Here is a 20037-nt window from a genome sequence, read left to right as displayed (position 1 = left end):
TAATCTCTAAAAATGAAGCTAACACATTTTGAAATTTAAATCTTTGTCTTAGAAAGTTGTTATTTGATCAAGGTATGATAATGATTGATGATTGTATCAAAATTTATGTATTTATGATATTAATAATTTACCAGTATATCGCTATATGTGTCTTGTATTTGAACCCTAAAAAAAATTTAAAAAATAATAATAAAATAAATCCTTAGACATATGGATTGTAATTTTTCATAGTTAATCAGTATAAACACCCTATTTTTACCAAAAGAAACCCATAAACACCTTCTGATGGAGTCGTGCCTCTAGTAATTTAGCAACATTCTACTTAATTCCATTATCAATTGTCAATAATTTGAAATTTATTTTATATTTATAACTAAACTTAGTATATTAAAAATAATTATCATTTAGCACATAGTTTGGTAGAAGATTCAGCTATCCTTATGGAAATTACTTTGTATTGCTATTTTGCCATCTCTATTCAATATTTCGCATCCAACTCTGCAAGTTGGTTATCTAATAGGCAAGTATCTGCTTTTTGTTGTAATTCTGAAAAGTTAAAAGAATTTTCCTCTGAAATATTAACCATCATTCTCTCCCCCTCCCCCCTTAATTCCAATAAGAAACAAAGGAATGTTTTCATTTCACACAAAAAATTTATAGATGTTGGTCATAATCAACCAATAATAGCAAATAAATACTCACCATCATAAATATTTAAGCTGTTGTATGTACTTGCCTAATTTATTAGCTCTTTCCTAGAGAAGTGTACCAATAAGATAATCAAACATGCCATCAAAAGAAGAAGAAAATTATAAAAACAAGTAAGAAAAATAAATCAAACAAAAACAAATAAATATCTACAAGGGAAAGCTTCATCAGATCATGTCTACAATAGTTGAATCCATGAACCTAGATAGCTTGTGCAAGCCTTAGATTTAGGCTCTTTTTTTATCAATTCTCATTCTCTATTATGCATATTTAAAAGAAATAAGTATAAGAATTCATTATTTGTCAATAATGAAAAATGATTTGGTAAATTTTGTCAAAAATAAATTATGGACTGAAAAATAAGTTTCGTGTCAAAATAAAAAAATTTGTTGGAAAATGAAAATAAACAAGTGAGATAAGAGGGGAAAAAATAAAGTTTTATAAAAAAAAATGTGTATTGACTATTTAAAAAGAGGAAAAAAATAAAATTTTATAAAAAAAATATGTATTGACTATTTTACCTTCATCTTAACTATAACATTTTAAGTAAACATGCACATAAATGAAGAGAATGAAATTCTCACCATAATCCATAATAGACAAAAAGTGTATTATGGATTTTGGAGGTTTTTCTATTATTTTAAATAAAAGTAAAACTGATAATAGATGCCAAACAATTTAAAATAATGAAAAATTCTCATAATTGAGAATGATAATTGATACAAAACAGAGCCATAAAAGAAACCGCTCTCTTTGTAGGTAAATTCTTTCAATTGCTATGTCCTATTCTAAGCAAGGTAATAGGCGAGTTGTTGGGAGTGTCGTGGGTCTTTGGTGATGGAGATTTGATGGCTTAATAAACCCATCCAAATGCTCAATCAACAAGAGAACTGATACTTCCTTAAACAATCGTGAACATGGCGGATTATATCAGAAAATAACCAATAATAACAATAATGACAACAAACAATAAATGAAGGAAGTTGAATGAGTTGTTTTGCTAATTTTCTAGTGTGAGCCCTCGATGATGCAACCAAATTATTTTTCAATTAAGAATCTCAAGTGAGATCCATACAATATTAAAGGATTTTATGTGAATACAAATCAATTCTTTGTGAAAAAGAGAAATCATTGAATAAACACATGTTTAGTCATTCATTTGTCTGACATCTTACATGTTCCCTTTGCTTCATATAATCTTTTATCTGTGAGTAAATTCACATATGATAATCCTGTATTTTTTGAATTTCATGATATTTGTTTTCATATCAAGGATTGCTCCTCGGGCAATATCCTAGTGACTAGGCCCCTTAGAAATGGTGTGTACAAGCTTCCTGTAGACAGTTATGTTGATGCTTCCTATAGACAGTTATGTTGATGCTTCTTCTTCTACTTCTGCTTTAACTGCTGTTAAAGCTTCTCATGATGTATGACATATGGGTTTAGGGCATGCTAGTATAGATACTGTTAGTAGAGTTTTATCTCAATTTAATCTTCTTTCTATTGGGTGCACCTTGTCAATATGGAAAGTGTCATAAACTACCATTTTTTTCATGTATACATATACAAATGCACATCTTCAACTTGTATTTTCTGATTTGTGGGGTCCTGCCCATGAGGTTTCTAATGATGTGCATCGATTTTATGTTTCATTTGCGGATGACTTTACTAGATTTACATGGTTATATCCACTTTCTTGTAAATCTCAGGCTTTGCAAGTTTTTCAAATGTTTAAACTCTTTGTTGAAAAACAATTTTCTACTCTCATTCTTGCTTTTCACTCTAATTGGGGTGGGGAGTATTGCACTTTTTCTACATTCCTTAAAAGTTGTAGGATTTCTCATCGTTTGTCTTATCCACATACATCTGAACAGAATGGTAGGGTTGAGCAAAAACATCATCAAATTGTTGAAATGGGTTTATCTTTGCTTGCTCACTCTATGCATTTTTGGGTGGATGCATTCTCTACTGCTGTTTTTATTCTAAATAGGCTACCAACTGCAGCTTTGAATTTTGCCTCTCCTTTTTCCTGTTTGTTTAACCGCCATCCTGACTATACTTTTCTTAAGACGTACATTTGGCTGTTGTTGTTACCCATTGTTGAGGCCGTTCCATAAACATAAATTAGATTTTCGTTCAGATGCTTGTGTGTTTATTGGATATAGTACACGCCATCATGGGTATAGGTGTTTGCAGCTTTCTACTGAGAAGATATTTGTATCTCGTCATGTAGTCTTTGATGAGATTTTGTTTTGCTTCCGGTCTGCTTCTTTGGTTCCTGCTTCTCCCTCTCCATATTCTCCTAATTTTCCTTTGTTATTACCAACTACATGTCTACCAATTTTGGTGTTCCAAATATAGGTTCCAGCGGTTCCATGGAGGTATTGGATGGTTGTTCGGGTGTTAGCATTGATGCACCTATTGTTGTTCCTCTTGATTCAGCTACTGCTCTTCCTGCTGATTCTCAAAGCATCAATCAAAACATTCATTTAGGTCCAACTACTGTTGTTCCTAATGCTGTAATTGCTCGTGCACCTATTCAGGATAAAATGTATTTTTGCAACACAAATTTTGACTCATTTTGGTATTGTAACTAATAAGGACTCTGGATTGTTTGATTTAGCTGAGTGTTTAAATCGTTTAAATGGGCCATTAGTTTCTATGGATTTAAGTAACACTAATGGGCCTGCTACTAGTGTTTTAAAAGGGTTTGCTGCTCCTAGTGTTTTACATGGGCCTGCTACTACTTAATGTTTTAAATGGGCATGCTACTAGTGTTTTCAATGGGCATGCTGCTCCTACACAAGGGGATTTCAATGATAACACTTTTAGTCAAACTTATTTACATGGACAGACTACACCTGGGTATCATTTAAATCAGTTAAATTTACCTCCTACACATGATCCGGTTGATAATCATATTTTGCCCAACGAGTTGCCACTTCACCCAATAAGTCAATCTACTCATCATCAGATTGTTTTGCCTATGTCTCATCCAATGGTAACTCGATCTTAGGATGGGCCCATATCCCTAAAATTCCTAAGACCTTCTATGCCATTAGATACCCACTTCCTTTGGCTCCAGGTCGGATCTTCTGATTTGGAGCCTACTTGCTATAGTCAAGCTTCTAAATTTTCCATATGGCGACTTGCTATGGACAATGAGTTTAATGCTCTCCCTGCAAACAAGACTTGGATTCTTACACCCTCCCCCTTGGATAGAAGGGTTATTGATTGAGGGATTTCTAAAACACCTTCACCGTATTTTATATCGACCAAGCTAGTATAATATCCGCTGCTCTTCTTGAATTTAACTCTTGAACGAATTAGCTCAGTCACACATGGTAGAGATTCTGATAATGTTGTTCTTTTGCTTGGTATCTCGACCATCCGAAGAGAACCATCAAGTGTATACGTTAAGATATCTAGTAAATGTTTGTGTTTTACATTGATGTGGTTCTCTTTTTTGAGATACTTGTGCATGGATCAACCCACTGAAGAAATGGAGAGACATTTTGATTAGTGGGAGAGAATCATGCTTAGGATCCTTACTAACGTCAAATAACGTTTCAAGAACTGAAAAGGGTATTTGGTTTTCAAGTAATATCAAGTCACGCATAAGGATTGCACCTCTAGATTTGGAGAAGAATAGAGGATCATTATCATCGATCAGAAAATACTTTGGATTAAAATATTTCCGGAACAATCAATGATGAAGAAACCATCAAAGAGCATCATTTCAATGAAATCTTTGCTAGTTTACTTGATGGACTCTGAGTAACACCCACGAGCTTCACTTTCTGTCTGTCTTAGAGCTTCCATATATTCTTCCAAACAGGTTTTCCCTTTTGTACGATCGAACCAAACCCTGCAGGTATTGCAACTTAAGAACTTCCATGGCTTTCAAGGTTTCAAGACCACGATGATAAGGACCTATAGAGACTATATCTGGTGTGTAGGCATCTTCATTAATTTTTCGAATTCCTCTATGGACTCTGCAAATAGAAGAAATTTGTCCTGAGGACAATATATCGGATCTTCTTTGAGAAAGCTTTCTTGTGATAGATTCATTAATTTCTTTAGAATAAGCATGGGGATCTAAGTCTCCTGATGAATCTTGTGAAGAACTTGTAACAACAATATGACTCTTCTCATCCATCCTTCTAGTCATTCCATTGACAAATTCAAAAACCCATCAGTTAGAGATATGTGGAATTGAAAAGGAAGCTTATGATACATACCTTTACTGCAGATTCCAAAAATTCATTGGAATTTCCATGGGTAGAGAGGCTTCTTTCATGCAGATCTAACCAACTACTGAACAGGGTTGATCTCATGCATTTTAATGTACATTTTTCACGCAAACTGTGTTTTGAGTCTATGTGAAGTGTCATCCAAAATCATTGAGGCTTTACAATCCCTAAATACATCGACAACCTCTATTAAGGTAAATTGAAGCATGTCAGAAAATCAAGTACTTGAAGACCTTAATTTTGGGAAGTCTAGGATGTGAGAATGCTGAGTAAACATTTTCATGTTTGTAACTCAGTTTTTCTTGTTGTGTGCCTCATAATACTGTGGAATGTTTATGCTCGACGTTTGAGATCCAGGAAATATATCCCTTTAAAATTATGATCCTTTAATTATGTCTCTGAAGAGAATTGGTTAGCGTATTGGCAAAAAAAAGAGTCAACGAACAGATAAGCTAGGGCTGGAACATGTGATATGTGGAGTCATGGAAAGCAAGGCATAGATGGAACTAGTTTTGGGCTCTTCAAGACCAGCGTGAGAAAGTGCTGAGATGAATGAAGCTGACACAGAGTGTAAAGACTTAAAAAAAGGGGGAATGCATTTCAGTAACATTTCACAACTCTGATTAACAACAAGCTATGGTGATGTGTTCAGTCAGATGAATTTAATGCAAATGAAAGACAAGAACCCAAAAAATAAGAAAGAGTTTTCATGGATTCTAAAGGCTTACCTTTAGAAAGAAAAAAAAAGGGGGGAGGGGTGAGAGTATTCATAAATTTATTAGGAAAACCAACCATAATCAACGGAAGTTGCAATCTGAAATGGACCAGAAAACAAGATCTGTTCAGCAGATCTGTTTCAATCTCTATCTCACCTTTTTCTTTCTCCCATTGTTGTCGTTTTCCAAATAAAATCTAAACCAAGAACTCTAGCTTCAGCTTATAGCCTTGTTAATTTATGAAGTTTCTGTGCTTTTTGGTGATCGACTAGTCTGAGTCCGGGTATTTTGGGTCCAGTGGTTATTGGTTATCTGATTATTATACTTCTCATCCAGGTGCTGTTTATGAGACTTACGAGGCTGTCAAGTTTACTCTTGAATTCCTGGTCTTAGTAATGAGGTATGATTTACTCTCATTGTAATGAACTTTCCATGTAAATGGAACTCCATTTTAATACGGTTATAAATTAATGTTTGTTCTGGAACACAAAGGCCAAAGGATTCCTTTGTGTTTTTAATTAGTGGTAGTTCTTTTGGTTTGTTGTGTTGTAGAAGCCAACGCTTTCTTGTAGATGATATCAATTGATTTTAGCATATATATAGGCTGCAATGAAGCATGTCGATCATCTTTGGATTGGATGATGTTTAATCGCTCACACCATGAACTGTTGGGTGATATTTAATCAGTCACAACATACTCTGTATAGGTGAAGGGCTAGGTTTTCAAAATCAAAGGTCCAAGATTAGATGGGTTGAACTAGATCAACAAAAAATGGAGTACTGGGTGGTTTATAACCGGTTCAGTTTAAATGTTAATGCAGGTTTTGTTTGATTTGGGTTGATCTTACAGTGTGCTTGAGATAACTCTTTTGGCATATACGAAGTGAGGCTTATAATCAGGTTGCTTCAAAGTCTACAATACAAAAGCGTTGCTGTGCGGGGTTCCATTAACTTAGAGGCAGTTGCTCCTCAAAAATTTGAAATGGGAATGATGGATCTTCTTAGAAATAAAGCTTCTGTCAAGGTAACTGATAAAAAGTGTCTGTTGAGTTTTAGTAAATTATCAGATGCTTCCATCAATCTGATGTTCTTTTTTCTCTCTTCATTTGACAGGTAGTGTTTGTTGGTCACAACCATTGGTTGATTAGATTGGTGCTCCCCTACAACAAGCTTTGGTTATGCTTTGCTCCCCATATTGGTTATGATGGTCATGGCAGCACCTCACTTTCTGAGTTTCAACTCAAGACAAGCATGTTAAAAGCCTCAAAATTAGATAGGTAGCCCTGGGCATCCATGCTTACCTAGTGATACTTGGTGCCAAGCTGGTTTGTTCATGAATCGGATACATCAATGTGAATAGGTGTAAGCATATCAATCAGGCTTGAATAGCAATGTGAGGGATGACCTCTCCCCTTCTAGTGATGGGCTCTAAAATTGAGAAATCACATTCATAGACCTGGGATTCCGAGGTTTGTTTTAGAAGGAAAAATAAAATTCTTTCGAAAATTCTGAACACATATGTGAAGCTGTGTGCTAAAACTCTGAAAATTCTTTGGAAATTACTCAATGATAAAATTTTCTAATTTGTACTTAATAAAGAAAATTTTATCTACGCTATATTACTATTCAAATCTATGTATTATTTACAAGAATATATTAGAAATCTAAACAATATTCTTTTAGATAGGGGGAATTATTTTTTATTTTTTGTGGTGGTAATAAATTTTCGTAGTAAAAGTTATTAGGTTGGACAGGACCTACATATGGTGAGGTATTTGCTACGGAAAAAGAAATCCGTAGCCTATAGTGATCAGGTATACAACAATTAGATTGCGTAGCATATTGTGAGGTATTTGCTATTGAATACTATAGCTAAAGAGTGTATAATCAACGGTCACCCATTTCTGTTGCAAACCTTTACAACGGCTTTCTTACTAATGGAAAGCCGATGGGATTGTGATCGTCGTGAGAGAACTATTTACTATAGCTTCGGGCTTTTTCTATGGAAATTTTTTGTAGCAAAAACTCTAAATTATTGTCGGTGCTTCTTTTATGTATTTTGTAGGACATACAATGTAATGAAAGCAGGAAGAATGAGCCCATGTCCTTCACCAATGATGGAGTTCTCATTATTCTCATCATTAACTGACAGAGTTCTTAGGGATTGAGTATTCTCATGTAAAGCATATTATTGTGTTGACCAAAAAAGGAAAAAAAAAAAAAAAAGAAAGCATGTTATTGTGGAAGTGTTGGATATAGGAGCCACATGACTATACAAGTGCCGGGCTGGTTTGTACAAAAGATATGTGAACATATAAAACAAGAACACAAGTAAAGGATCGACACCAAACGAATAGTGTATGTACTCGAACATAACGGAATATTTTTAGCGAATTCCAGAACACTTGATGATTATTGTTGAGGATGGGGCAACTCTCACTTTTGAGAAGCATTCAACTAAGATATATGTACATAGCATACTTGTTCAAGTACATGGATCTTCTGTGTTTGACTACCAGATACCATGCCCCTAGCATTTGGTTTGGCTGCTTGATACAACAGGCAGGGTATCCAGCGGCCAAACTCGCAGATGCATTCCTTGTCCAAATACAAAAAATCTAAATTCTCTTTGTAGATCTGATTTCGCTACAAGTCTATTGTTTAAAAATGAATTTTCTTTTTTACCCCTCCCTCCCAAAAAGAAAATAAACTAGCAAAATGCATTGCACGCAACCACTGATAAATTGTCTATATTAATTATTTCCACTTTATTTCTATCTTTAGGATGAAATAAGAATTTATTATCTTTATGTTTCATTTGCTTTTCATTAGTGGTTCTTTATCAGATTTAAGAAACAAATACTGTTTTCTGAATAGATTTCTAACTAAAAACATTTTACTTTCAATGCCTAGGCTTCTCATTATTCTTGTAGTTAATAGCAGTTTTCCAATGCATTAGAACCCAACCCATTGACACAATCGCCCCTACTATCTTTATCTTCCTCTAGGGTGTAAGACCATTCTTTTTCTTCAACTCTTGCATCTTCTACATAATTTTTATTTTTCCAAAAGTTTGTTTTTTCTTTTATCTTCTTCCTTAGGATATATAAGGACTATATTAAAAATAAATAGATTAAAAACTAAACTTACTGTATATAATGAAAAATCTGACTGATTTATGTGATAACTCCATGGCATTAATTTTACGGGCAACTCAAAATTTTACCTTGTTTGTGCCAAACCAACCCCCCACCCCACGGTGACAAAGTGAAGTTCTCATTTTGGGTAATACAAAGTGAAATTCAAAGGTTCAGTTTAGGACCTTAAAAAAAGTGAAAGTCTTTTTCATGTTAGTCTCTTCAAAGTGAATGTCTTTTCATGGCGCTGCTCCCAAGCAGTTCGCCTCATGTTAGTCTCTTTGAAGACCCCAGTGAACTTTGAAATTTTTTTCCCTTTAGGGAGATTTGGAGTTCCTGAGTTGATCTCCAGTGACCAGCCAGTTCCGTAAGTATTACACGGCGGCAATAGGATTCCGGCAGCAACAGTTTATTGTGCATTGGATGAATCTTTTATAACCGGAGAACAATATATTATCACAAGAGAGAACAAAAACAGACTACTTAGTGGTTTTACATATTATGAAGATCAAGGGAGCAAAACGGAAACTAAGGGAACAAGAGAGAGAGAGAGAACATATACTTTACTAATAACAACTAGTGGTTTAAGTTGTACATATCATGAAGATCAAGGAGCAAAGCAGAAACTAAGGGAGGGAAAGACCGAAAGAGAGAGAGTGGGTGGCAGCTGTAATAATGTAACATTACAATACAATAATTCAAGATGCCCTCGCTCATGATGAGAAACAGCTGAGAGCTGAGATTGCCTTCTTCAAGATGCCCTTGAGAATTCTACCCCTCTTGGGAGGCAAGCGTGGTAATCGTGGTTGTGGCACCGATCCTGCTCCAACACCACTGCCACTGCCCCGGAGGTGGTGCTCTTCACTGGAACGATTTTAGCAATCTGGGTGCCGGCGGCTTCCATTATGATGTAAATGAAAGCGAATGGAGAAGATAAGGGAAGGGATGCTGCCGTCCCTCAAGTTCTAGCCAACTTTAGTGTTCTGATCGATGCATGGAAATACTTAATATTGGCGTTGTGAGAAACTTCTGTCGTCATGCTGATATCATATTCTTGGAGATCCCCATGAACCAATTAATGGTCATGCTGAGGTCATCGGTTGTGACACTTATATTTGGCTCCCATTGAACAAAGTTTCCTAATTCTCGACTGCGAAGCTTCCTATAAGGTCCCTAAAGAAATGCCATATGTATCCTCCATTCAATTTCATCTCTTGCGTTAGATTTTTCTGTCTCTCCCTCTACCAAACTGTTCTTACGCCTGGATTAGCTGGTTTCTCTAGTGGGCTGGGCGATTTCTTTCTCTCTCTCTTCCATTTCACCTCTAAGATTTCATGCAAATATACATCGCCATCAGATTCTTAGTGGTTCTATCGTCATGCTTATATCATCACCACGTATAGAGCAGTGACTCTTTGCTGGCTCCCGTGCAATGACTTCCACGGACTAAATCTTCTTCAAATGGAAATTGAACAAATGTTAATTTCCTAATCTTATACACCACGACCCTTTCCTCTCTTCTTCAAATGCAACATCTTTCTTTTTCTCTCTCTCTCTCTCTTTTGCTTTTGCAGTGAACAATTGACAAGAATCCAAATTTCTCTCGCTGTTGAAGTAGACAAGAATCCACAAATTTCATCCCCTTTCTCTCGACAACAGTAGAGAACGTGTGGACCAATATTGCCATCATTCTAGAAGAAATCAATATAAATCACCACCTTGGAGAGCTTGTTGGACCAACGTTTTGTTTGGTCGTCCTTTCTGTTTCTTCTTATTAGAGTGTGATTGACTTGTTGAGGCTTACCAATGTGCTCCAAATCTATACTCACATACACTATAATATAGAAACTTATAACAAGGTAGAGGTACTAATTATAAAATAAATCTTTGAGCAATTTATGTTTTATATATATAAATATAAATAAATAAATAAATCTATGAGCAATATATATATATATATATATATATATATATTAAAAAATGAAAATGAAAATTTGATACAAAAAAAAAAATACCCCAAGTGTCTAATGATATTTAGAATCTTTTTATTATTATTACAAAAATGATTGTACATACCTACTATATAAAAGTTTCCATTTTAATACTGTCTAAAGGAGGGTCAAGATGTACATACTCTTCCCTCACTTTCTAAATACGTAACTTAGCTAGTGAGCACTTGAATGGAATGTGAAGTAACAATTTATTAGACACTTGATCTTCTCTTGTAAAGCTAATTCATAGCTAGATATGGTCCTAGTCTCAATGAATGACTGAACATGAGCATAATTTCTGACAAAAGCTAAAACATGTTCTTTAATTAAGTTTTTATTTTTCTCTCTAGCTATTATCTTCCAAAGTTACAAGTAAGAACAGGCATCTTGTAAGACACCAAACCCGGATCTTTTCCATATATCCCTCCAAATGTGAATGAGGGGTGATGAAAAAATCGCTTAGATGCATGCTTATAAGATCTTGTCGCTTGGAATCAGTACAAGTTTGTCTAAAGTCCAACAGACTTTTCAATCTGAAGAATAATGTAGAATATAAAATAACTAATGCTCTTCACCAAAATAAATAAATAAATAAATAATGCTAGTAGGGTTTGGTAAAATTTAGGTTTAGCCCTCAAGCTAATCCAACCTAAAGTAAAGTTGACTTTAGGTTGACTTGACCCAACCTTGCCCATTGACACTACTATTTTTTAACGTTTTTGGATACCATTCCATTTGGTCTAGATTCTTACTTAGGTATTGATTAATGGGATAATTAGCAGTTAGTGCTTGAGCAGAAAGTAAGATATGGGTGGATCGTGTGAGTGCACTTCTAGTCCATTGGGAGGCAATTTCTTGTTAAGAAGCATAAACTCCTTGGAGGTTTGTACAAAAAAAAAAAAAAAAAAAAAGTGGGTTCATTTTTTAAACCATACACTGAACTCTCAAATTGTTTTTAGTTCCATATGGATGGTTTTTGAAGTGTTCTCAACGTGTGTGTGTATGGAAATGGTTCAAGTTGATGGGTATCAAACCAAATAATAGTTTTCAAGTAAGAGGTATAAGTCCATAGGTTGCATAAGATGAGTACTGTACGTGTTAAAATGGCAAACGTACATAATATGAGCTAGATCCAAAAATAACAGGACTAATTACCAAAAATGGACCCAAACCAACCAAGCTGTGAGAAGGAGTAACACTACTGCTGCAACCACTGAAATGATCTTCCATGGAATGTCACAATAATCCCTCTTCAGTGTTGCTTTCCATTTGTGACTCTTATAATATTCATTCACTTGGTCACAGAGCTGATTGTAATAGAAGTCATTATTGACAACTTCACGGCAAAGATCACTAAACAAAGAGATGAAAACCTTATTATCATCTCCAAGTTGATTAACAACAATTCCAGCATCACGGAGCACTGCTACATCACCAGTAGAGTTAATGAGATAATCCATCAACATGGCATATGATGTTATGTAGGGCTCAACTCCTACACGGTATTGCTCGTAAGCCATAAGGTTCCGAAAAAAGGTTTCTGTAGTGTCATCAACACATAATTGAGGGATTTCTAAAACACCTTCACCGTATTTTATATCGACCAAGCTAGTATAATTAATATCCGCTGCTCTTCTTGAAGGAATTAGCTCAGTCACACATGGTAGAGATTCTGGTAATGTTGTTCTTTTGCATGGCATCTCGACCATCCGAAGAGAATATATGGTCAAGAGATCCAGTAAATGTTTGTGTTCTACGTTAATGTGGTTCTCATTTTTGAGATACTTGTTCATGGCTTGGGGAATTAACCCATTGAAGAATTGGAGAGACATTTTGATTTGTGGGAAAGAGTCATGCATAGGATCCTTACTAAGATTTAAAAAAAAAAAAAAAAAAAACGTTTCAAGAACTGAAAAGGGTATTTGGTTTTCAAACAATATCAAGTCACGCATAAGGATTGAAGTTTATGCTTCTCATCCAGGTGCTGTTTATGGGACTTACGAGGCTATGAAGTTTACTCTTGAATTCCTGGTCTTAGTAATGAGGTAGGATTTACTCTCATTGCAATGAATTTTCCATGTAAATGGATTGGATGATGTTTAATCAATCCCACCACGAACTGTTAGGTGATATTTAATCAGGCACAACATACTCTATATAGGTGAAGGGCTAGGTTTTCAAAATCAAAGGTCCAAGCTTAGATGGGTTGAGCCAGATCAAACCAAAAATGGAGTACTGGGTGGTTTACAACCAGGTCAGTTTAGATGTTAACGCAAGTTTTGTTTGATTTGGGTTGATCTTATGATGTGCCTGAGATAATTTTTTGGCATATAACAAGTGAGGCTTATAATCAGGTTGCTCCAAAATGTACAATACAAAAGCGTCGTTGTGTGGGGTTCCATTAACTTAGAGGCAGTTGCTCCTCAAAAATCTGAAATGGGAATGATAAATCTTCTTGGAAATAGAGCTTAATTCTGTCAAGGTAACTGATAGTGTCTGTTGAGTTTTAGTCAATTATCAGATGCTTCCATCAATCCGATGTTCTTATCATTTGACAAGCGGTGTTTGTTGGTCACAACCATCGATTGATTAGATTGGTGCTGCCCCTAGCTACAACAAGCTTTGGTTATGCTTTGCTCCCCATACTGGTTATAGTGGTCATGGCAGCACCTCACTTTCTGGGTTTCAGCTCAAGACAAGCATGTAAAAGCCTTAAACTTAGATAGGTAGCCTTGGGCATCCATGCTTACCTTGTGATAATTGGTGCCAAGCTGGTTTGTTCATGAATCGGATACATCAATGTGAATAGGTGTAGGTGTAAGCCATATCAAATAGGCTTGAATAGCAATGTGAGGGATGACCTCTCCCCTTCTAGTGATGGGCTCTGAAATTGAGAAATCACATTCATAGACCTCGGATTCCAAGGTTTGTTTTAGAAGAAAAAAATTCTTTCGAAAATTCTGGAAACATATGTGGAGCTGCGTGCTATAACTCTGAAAATTCTTTGGAAATTATTCAATGATACAATTGTACTTAATAAAGAAAATTTTATCAACGCTATATTGCGATTCAAGTCAATGTATTATTTACAAGAATATATTTGAAATCTCAACAATGTTCTTTTAGATAGGGGAAATTATTTTTTATTCTTTGTGACCATAATAAATTTCCGTAGCAAAAGTTATTAGGTTGGATGGGACCTACATATGGTGAGGTATTTGCTACCGAAAAAGAAATCCGTAGCCTATATAGTGAGGTATACAAAAATTAGATTGTGTAGCATATAGTGAGGTATTTGCTATTGAATATTGTAGCTAAAGAGTGTATAACCCATGGTCACTCATTTCTGTTGCAAACCATTATCGTGGAAGTGTTGGATACAGAAGCCATGACCATACAAGTGCCGGGCTGGTCAGTACAAGAGATATGTGAACATCTAAAACAAGAACACAAGGAGAGGATTGACACCAAACGGATAGTGTATGTACAAAAACATAAGAGAATTGTTTTAATTAGAGAATTCCAAAACACTACTTGATGCTTATTATATTGAGAATGGGGCAACTCTCACTTTTGAGAAGCATTAAACTAAGATATATGTGTGTAACATATGTATTCAAGCCCATGGATCTTCTGTGTTCTACTAGATACCATGCCCCTAGCATTCGGTTTGGCTGCTTGATACAACAGACAGGACATCCAATGGCCAAATTTGCGCATGCATTCCTTGTCAAACACAAAATCTAAATTCTCTGTGTAGATCTGATTTCCCTACAGTTCTGTTGTTAATTAAAAATAAATTTTCTTTTTAACCCCTCCCTCCCAAAAAGAAAATAAACAAGCAAAATGCTTGCATGCAGCCACTGATGAATTGTCTATGTTAATTATTACCACTTTATTTCTATCTTTAAGATGAAATAAGAATTTTTGCACCCCAAAAAAAAAAAAAAAAAAAAAAATGAAATAAGAATTTATGCTTTTATGTTTCATTTGCTTTTCATTAGTGGTTCTTTATCGCATTTAAGAAACAAACACTGCTTTCTGAATATATTTCTAACTAAAAACATTTTACTTTCAATGCCTAGGGTTCTCATTATTCTTGTAGTTAATAGCAAGGTAGATTACCTGGTTGCTTGCGCGCTTAGTGTGACTGCTGCCAGTGGATCGTTACAATAAAAGGATCTCATACAAGAATTTATCTTACCAAACTCATTTGTGAAATTTTAACCCGAAGTGAATAAAAAGTTTAATCCAGTCCATGTGTGAAAATCTAACAAATTTGTAAGAGAAGTGAACAAATTGAATTTGTGGTACCAATTAAGGAAACTAGTTTTCATCTCCATCGAATTTAATAAGAAATTTCACAAAAGAATTGGAATTTCGTGTTATGATTGACATACACTTATCCGAATCCGTATCTCATGCTTAAAGAAGAAATTCAAAGGAGGGAACAACTACAGTAATTAAAAGACAGGGAATTGGGAAGAAGATGAAACTCAAAGAAGAGGATTAAGAGTTGGGGAATAATTCTCTTCATTACTTTGCAATTGCTTTGTCCTGTTACATTTATTGACGAAGGTTATTCCTCTAGTCATATGACCATCATACTCTAATGCTTTCTAATATTCCCTAATCACTGACTTACACCTTACACCTTACGGTGGCATTCCCATTCCTCTATCTCTTGCAATATAGACCAACCCCTAAACCCATACTTGTAACATATACTGTCGATTTATATAATAAATTGATACATGTTGATACAGCTCTACGTATCATTATGTTTTTTGAAATGGGCTAAAACATTATTTTGTGAAACAATAGGGTTTAAAAAAATTTTAAAGGCACGTATGATGTATCACAATGTATTTTGACCGTATCATATTGCACCGTATCGACTGATATAATGAGATACTTAAGATACACCAAAGAATTTTAAAAAATTATAGAGAATTATCTGTATATATCGATGGCTTGTGATACTGATATGTATTGGCATGTATCCTTTTGTCTCAATCAATACTTTGTATAACCCATAATTAAACGCGTATGGTAGTCGAGAAACTGCCTCCGAATCACAAGGACATTCCTACTTTCGACTATTGTGGTTGGCTCACATCTAACTCTATTTTACAGGCTTTCGTCGTCGATCTAGCAGTTTTCCAATGCATTAGAACCCAACCAATTGAGCAAGTGAGATTCTTTTCAATTGGGCAAGTGAGATTCTTTTCATGGTCAAGACAGTGAAATTCAAAGGTTCACTTTGGGAACTGAAAAAAGTGAAATTCTTTTTCATGTTAGTCTTGTTTGTTTGTGTCAACAGAGCCAATGCCACTGCGGTGAATAAAAAGTGAAATTCAAAGTTACTTTAGGAACTGAGAAAAGTGAACTTCTTTTTCATGTTGGTCTCTTCCAGGTGAATCCTTGAAGACTCGATCACTAGTGAACTTTACGAATTTTGACCCTTAATTTACGGAGATTTGGGGTTCGTGAGTTGATCTCCAGTAACCGGCCAGTTCCGTAAGTATTAAACGGCGGCAATAGGAATATAGGATTCCGGCCGGCAGCAACAGATTATTGTGCATTAATGGTTGAATCTTTAATCTATAATCAGACAATCAGACACAAATATATTACCACAAGACAGAACAAAAACACAGTACTTTACAAATAACAATTAGTGGTTTTACAAATCATGATGAAGATCAAGGAGCAAAGTGGAAACTAAGAGAACAAGAGAGAAAGAGAGATACAGAGTGAAAAAGTTCAAACAGTAGAACTACTCCTTCATCATGTTGAGAAACAGAGAGCTGAGATTGCCTTCTTCAAGATGCCCTTAAGAATTCTACCCCTCTTGGGAGGCAAGCGTGTTAATCGTGGCTGTTGCACCGATACTGCTCCAACACCACTGCCACCACCGGTGGTGGTGCTCTTCACTGGAACGATTTTAGCCATCTGGGTGCCGGCGGTTGCCATTATGATGCAAATGAATAATGCGAATGGAGAAGAGAAGAGAAGAGAAGAGAAGGGAAGGGAAGGGTTCTAGCCAACGTACCCAACCCTATTCGTTAGTGTTCTGACTTGACTTGTGAGATCTCATGCAAATACTTATAATATACTTCTACAGATGCTAACGTCACCAGTTCGTCATGTATTCGTCATGCTATTCGTCATGGGAATTCCACTCGCTTGATCTCTTCAAATGAAATTGAACAAAGTTTCCTTATCTCATGCGCGAAGCTTCCTATGTAAGGCCATAAACCAAAGCCACAAGCCCTTTCCTCTCTCCTTGAATGACATGCCTTGAGGACCGTGGGATTGGAACTTTAGATTCTCAATTTAAAGAAACTTAGAATGCAAAATTCACCGTCTCTCTCTCTTTCAATAAACAATCTTCCAAATTTAATCTTCTCTGCCCCCCCCCCCCTTCTCTCTCTCTCTCTTACAGTAGACATACAAGAGTCCAAATTTCATCCTCTCTCTCTCATTCATTAATCAATAGGCTAAATTCCATCCTCTCTCTTTTTCTCTCTCTCACTTTTGTTGCATCCTATCTCTTGCAAATCAAGATTCTAATTTCATCTTCTCTTTTTTCTACAAATTTTGCTTCAATCAAGATTCTAAAAATATTTCATCTTCTCTTTTTCTTTGTCTATTGTATCAATCAGGATTCTAACTTTCATCTTATCTTTTTCTCTCTCTTGCAACAATCAATAGTCTAAATTTCATTTTGTTTTTTCCTCTCTCTCTCTCTTGCATTTCATCCTCTCTATTTCTCTCTCTCTTGCATTAATCAATAGTCTAAATTTCATCCTCTCTTTTTCTCTCTCCCTTCCATTTCATCCTCTCTCTCTAGCATTAATAACAACTACGTTGATTTGTTGATTTGTTTTTATTTCCGTTGCACTTTGTTTGGGATAAGCACATCCAGGTAAGATCTTTGCCTTCTCAATTCCATGTTGACAATTGTGGTGTGCTCGATTCGATTCATCATATTGTTTTTCCCATATATATTGGATATATATTGTGAAACCCGACAGTACTAATAGCCTTACTTGTCATATTAATGAAATTTTCCAGGAGTGTAGGGGATTTAATTACAAAAACGAGGCATTAAAAAGTATAGACTTAATGTCAAACAAAACCAGGATTAAGTGGATAGGCCAATGTTTCTTAGGCTGTGCATGAAGGTTAAAAGCTGCCTCCACATCTTAGGTGGTGCATCAATTTATGTGTTTTTATTACATGTATTTTGTAGGACTTACAGGGTAATGGGGAGAAGATTGATGAGTTTACATTCTTCAGTAACGATGGAGTATTAATTCTCATGTAAAGCATATTATTGTGGAAGTGTTGGATATAGGAACCATGACCAGACGAGTGTTAGGCTGGTCTGTACAAGAGATATCTGAACATATAAAAATATAATCTTATCCAACTCATTTATGTAATTTTTACCTAACATGAATAAAAAGTTTAATCCTGTCTAAGTGTGAAACTCTAACAAATCTATAAGAGAAATGAACAATAAATTAAAGGCTTAAAAATTGAATGTTCTTACACCAACGAAGCTCATTTTTATCTCCACTTCACACAAAAAAATGGATTGTTAGTGTTATGATTGATATACACTGATACACGTCGATTTATATAATATATTGATACAAGTTAGTACTTGTACCAAAAAAACACAGACACAAGTTAGTACATATCATTATGCTTTTGGAATTTTTTGAAATTGTTCAATATATATTCACATGCATTGATTGATACATTTTTGTGATACGATAGGGTTTAAATTTTTCACCAAAAAAATGCATGTTTTCACAATGTATCGATCGATATAATTATATACATAAGATACACTACCCAATTTTAAAATTATAGGAAACTGTTGGTATATATCAATGGCTTGTAATACTGAGACTTATTGGCTTTTATGCTCTCGTCTTAACCAATACTTTCTTCTTTTTCTATTTTTTGGGTAAACTCTCAATCAATAGTGTAACTATCATATTATGGATCAATCTATAATTGACGAATATTTTCTTCTTTTTCTATTTTTTGGGTAAAAACTCTCAATTAATAGTAGGGGTGTCAATTTGCAGCTCCGAACCATTAAAACCGAATCAAACCAGCCCGTTATAGCCCGAACCGATCCTTAATGGGCCGTAATTGGGTTGAGAGTGGCCCAAACCGCCACCCGTTATAATCCGTTTTACAACCCATTATATAGTTTAACATTAAATATTGTTTGAATCAACATATTACCATTAGGTAGTTGATATAGACTATCTGAAAAATTGAGCATAAATTCAAAGATCAAACAGTCATTCTACTACTTGTAAGACATAATTAGAAGGATTAAGTATGAATGTCCAATTGAATGTACAAAGTTTGTTTAAATTAGATAAATATTTTTCTTACATACCATAAATTATTAACCCAAACCATTAGTCAACCCGAGTATACATCGTTAGCCCGAACCCAAACCGCATCAAACCGAACCGGTCCGAAACCTTTATTTTGCTAATGGACCGTGTTTGGGCTGAGTGTTTTGAGCCCGAAACCGCCCCAAATCGCACCGTTGACATCCATAATCAATAGTGTAACTATCATTATAATCTATAATTAAATAGTAAAGATCCTCCCCACCCCTCCCCCACACTCATATGGAACCAAACCTCCACACTGATATGGAACCAAACCAGGTTCAATTGAATGATTAAAAATCGACCACCTTAATTATTTAAGTTAGTCAATTATAGTCTAATTATCTTGACCCGATTAACCAACTTTCTGTTTTAATTTTGTATAGAGAGACTATTATGACTAATGACTAAATATATATATATATAAACGCGATCAGCCACTTTAAGATCGACGAGGAACAATGCCATAAATGGACAAAAATGATAAAAATGTGAAATTCGTTTTGGTATCAGTCTCTAGTCTCTAGAATCTAGTCTCTCCAAAGTGAATCTTTGAAGATCAACATCGACTTATGAAGTTTGAAAATCTCGTCCCTTTACGAAGATTTGGAGTTCCTGAGTTGATCGATCTCTAGTAACCGGCCAGTTCCGGTGAGTATTACTGTTTTTGTTTCACTGATATATCTCAAGAATCAGAGTCACCTGAAGCCCAGCTCAGCTGCGGCGATAGGATTCCGGCATTATTGGGCATTGGTTGATTCCTTTATAAACAGAGAAATGAGAATAATATATTATCACAA

The 20037-nt window shown here is 35.1% G+C and overlaps 1 protein-coding gene and 1 pseudogene across 1 annotated transcript; both read right to left on the bottom strand.

Moving 5' to 3' along the window:
• Positions 1-3828: 3828 nt before the first annotated feature.
• On the bottom strand, positions 3829-4867 carry LOC149000814 (UPF0481 protein At3g47200-like; annotated as a pseudogene).
• A 7089-nt stretch (positions 4868-11956) lies between these two features.
• LOC149000813 (UPF0481 protein At3g47200-like) lies at positions 11957-12637 on the bottom strand. The gene has a single exon (XM_089139223.1). It carries the CDS (start codon positions 12635-12637, stop codon positions 11957-11959), a length of 681 nt encoding a protein of 226 aa, XP_088995349.1.
• Positions 12638-20037: the final 7400 nt, after the last annotated feature.

Source organism: Hakea prostrata, chromosome 11 (genome assembly GCF_041222555.1).
Source record: "Hakea prostrata isolate BN-2017 chromosome 11, UWA_Hpros_2, whole genome shotgun sequence".
In the NCBI taxonomy this organism is placed as follows: Eukaryota; Viridiplantae; Streptophyta; class Magnoliopsida; order Proteales; family Proteaceae; genus Hakea; species Hakea prostrata.
This window is presented reverse-complemented; position numbering and strand designations above follow the sequence as displayed.

Coding starts and splice junctions, on each gene's coding strand:
- LOC149000813 (XM_089139223.1), bottom strand. CDS start 12,637: ATGTCTCTCCAATTCTTCAATGGGTTAATTCCCCAAGCCATGAACAAG.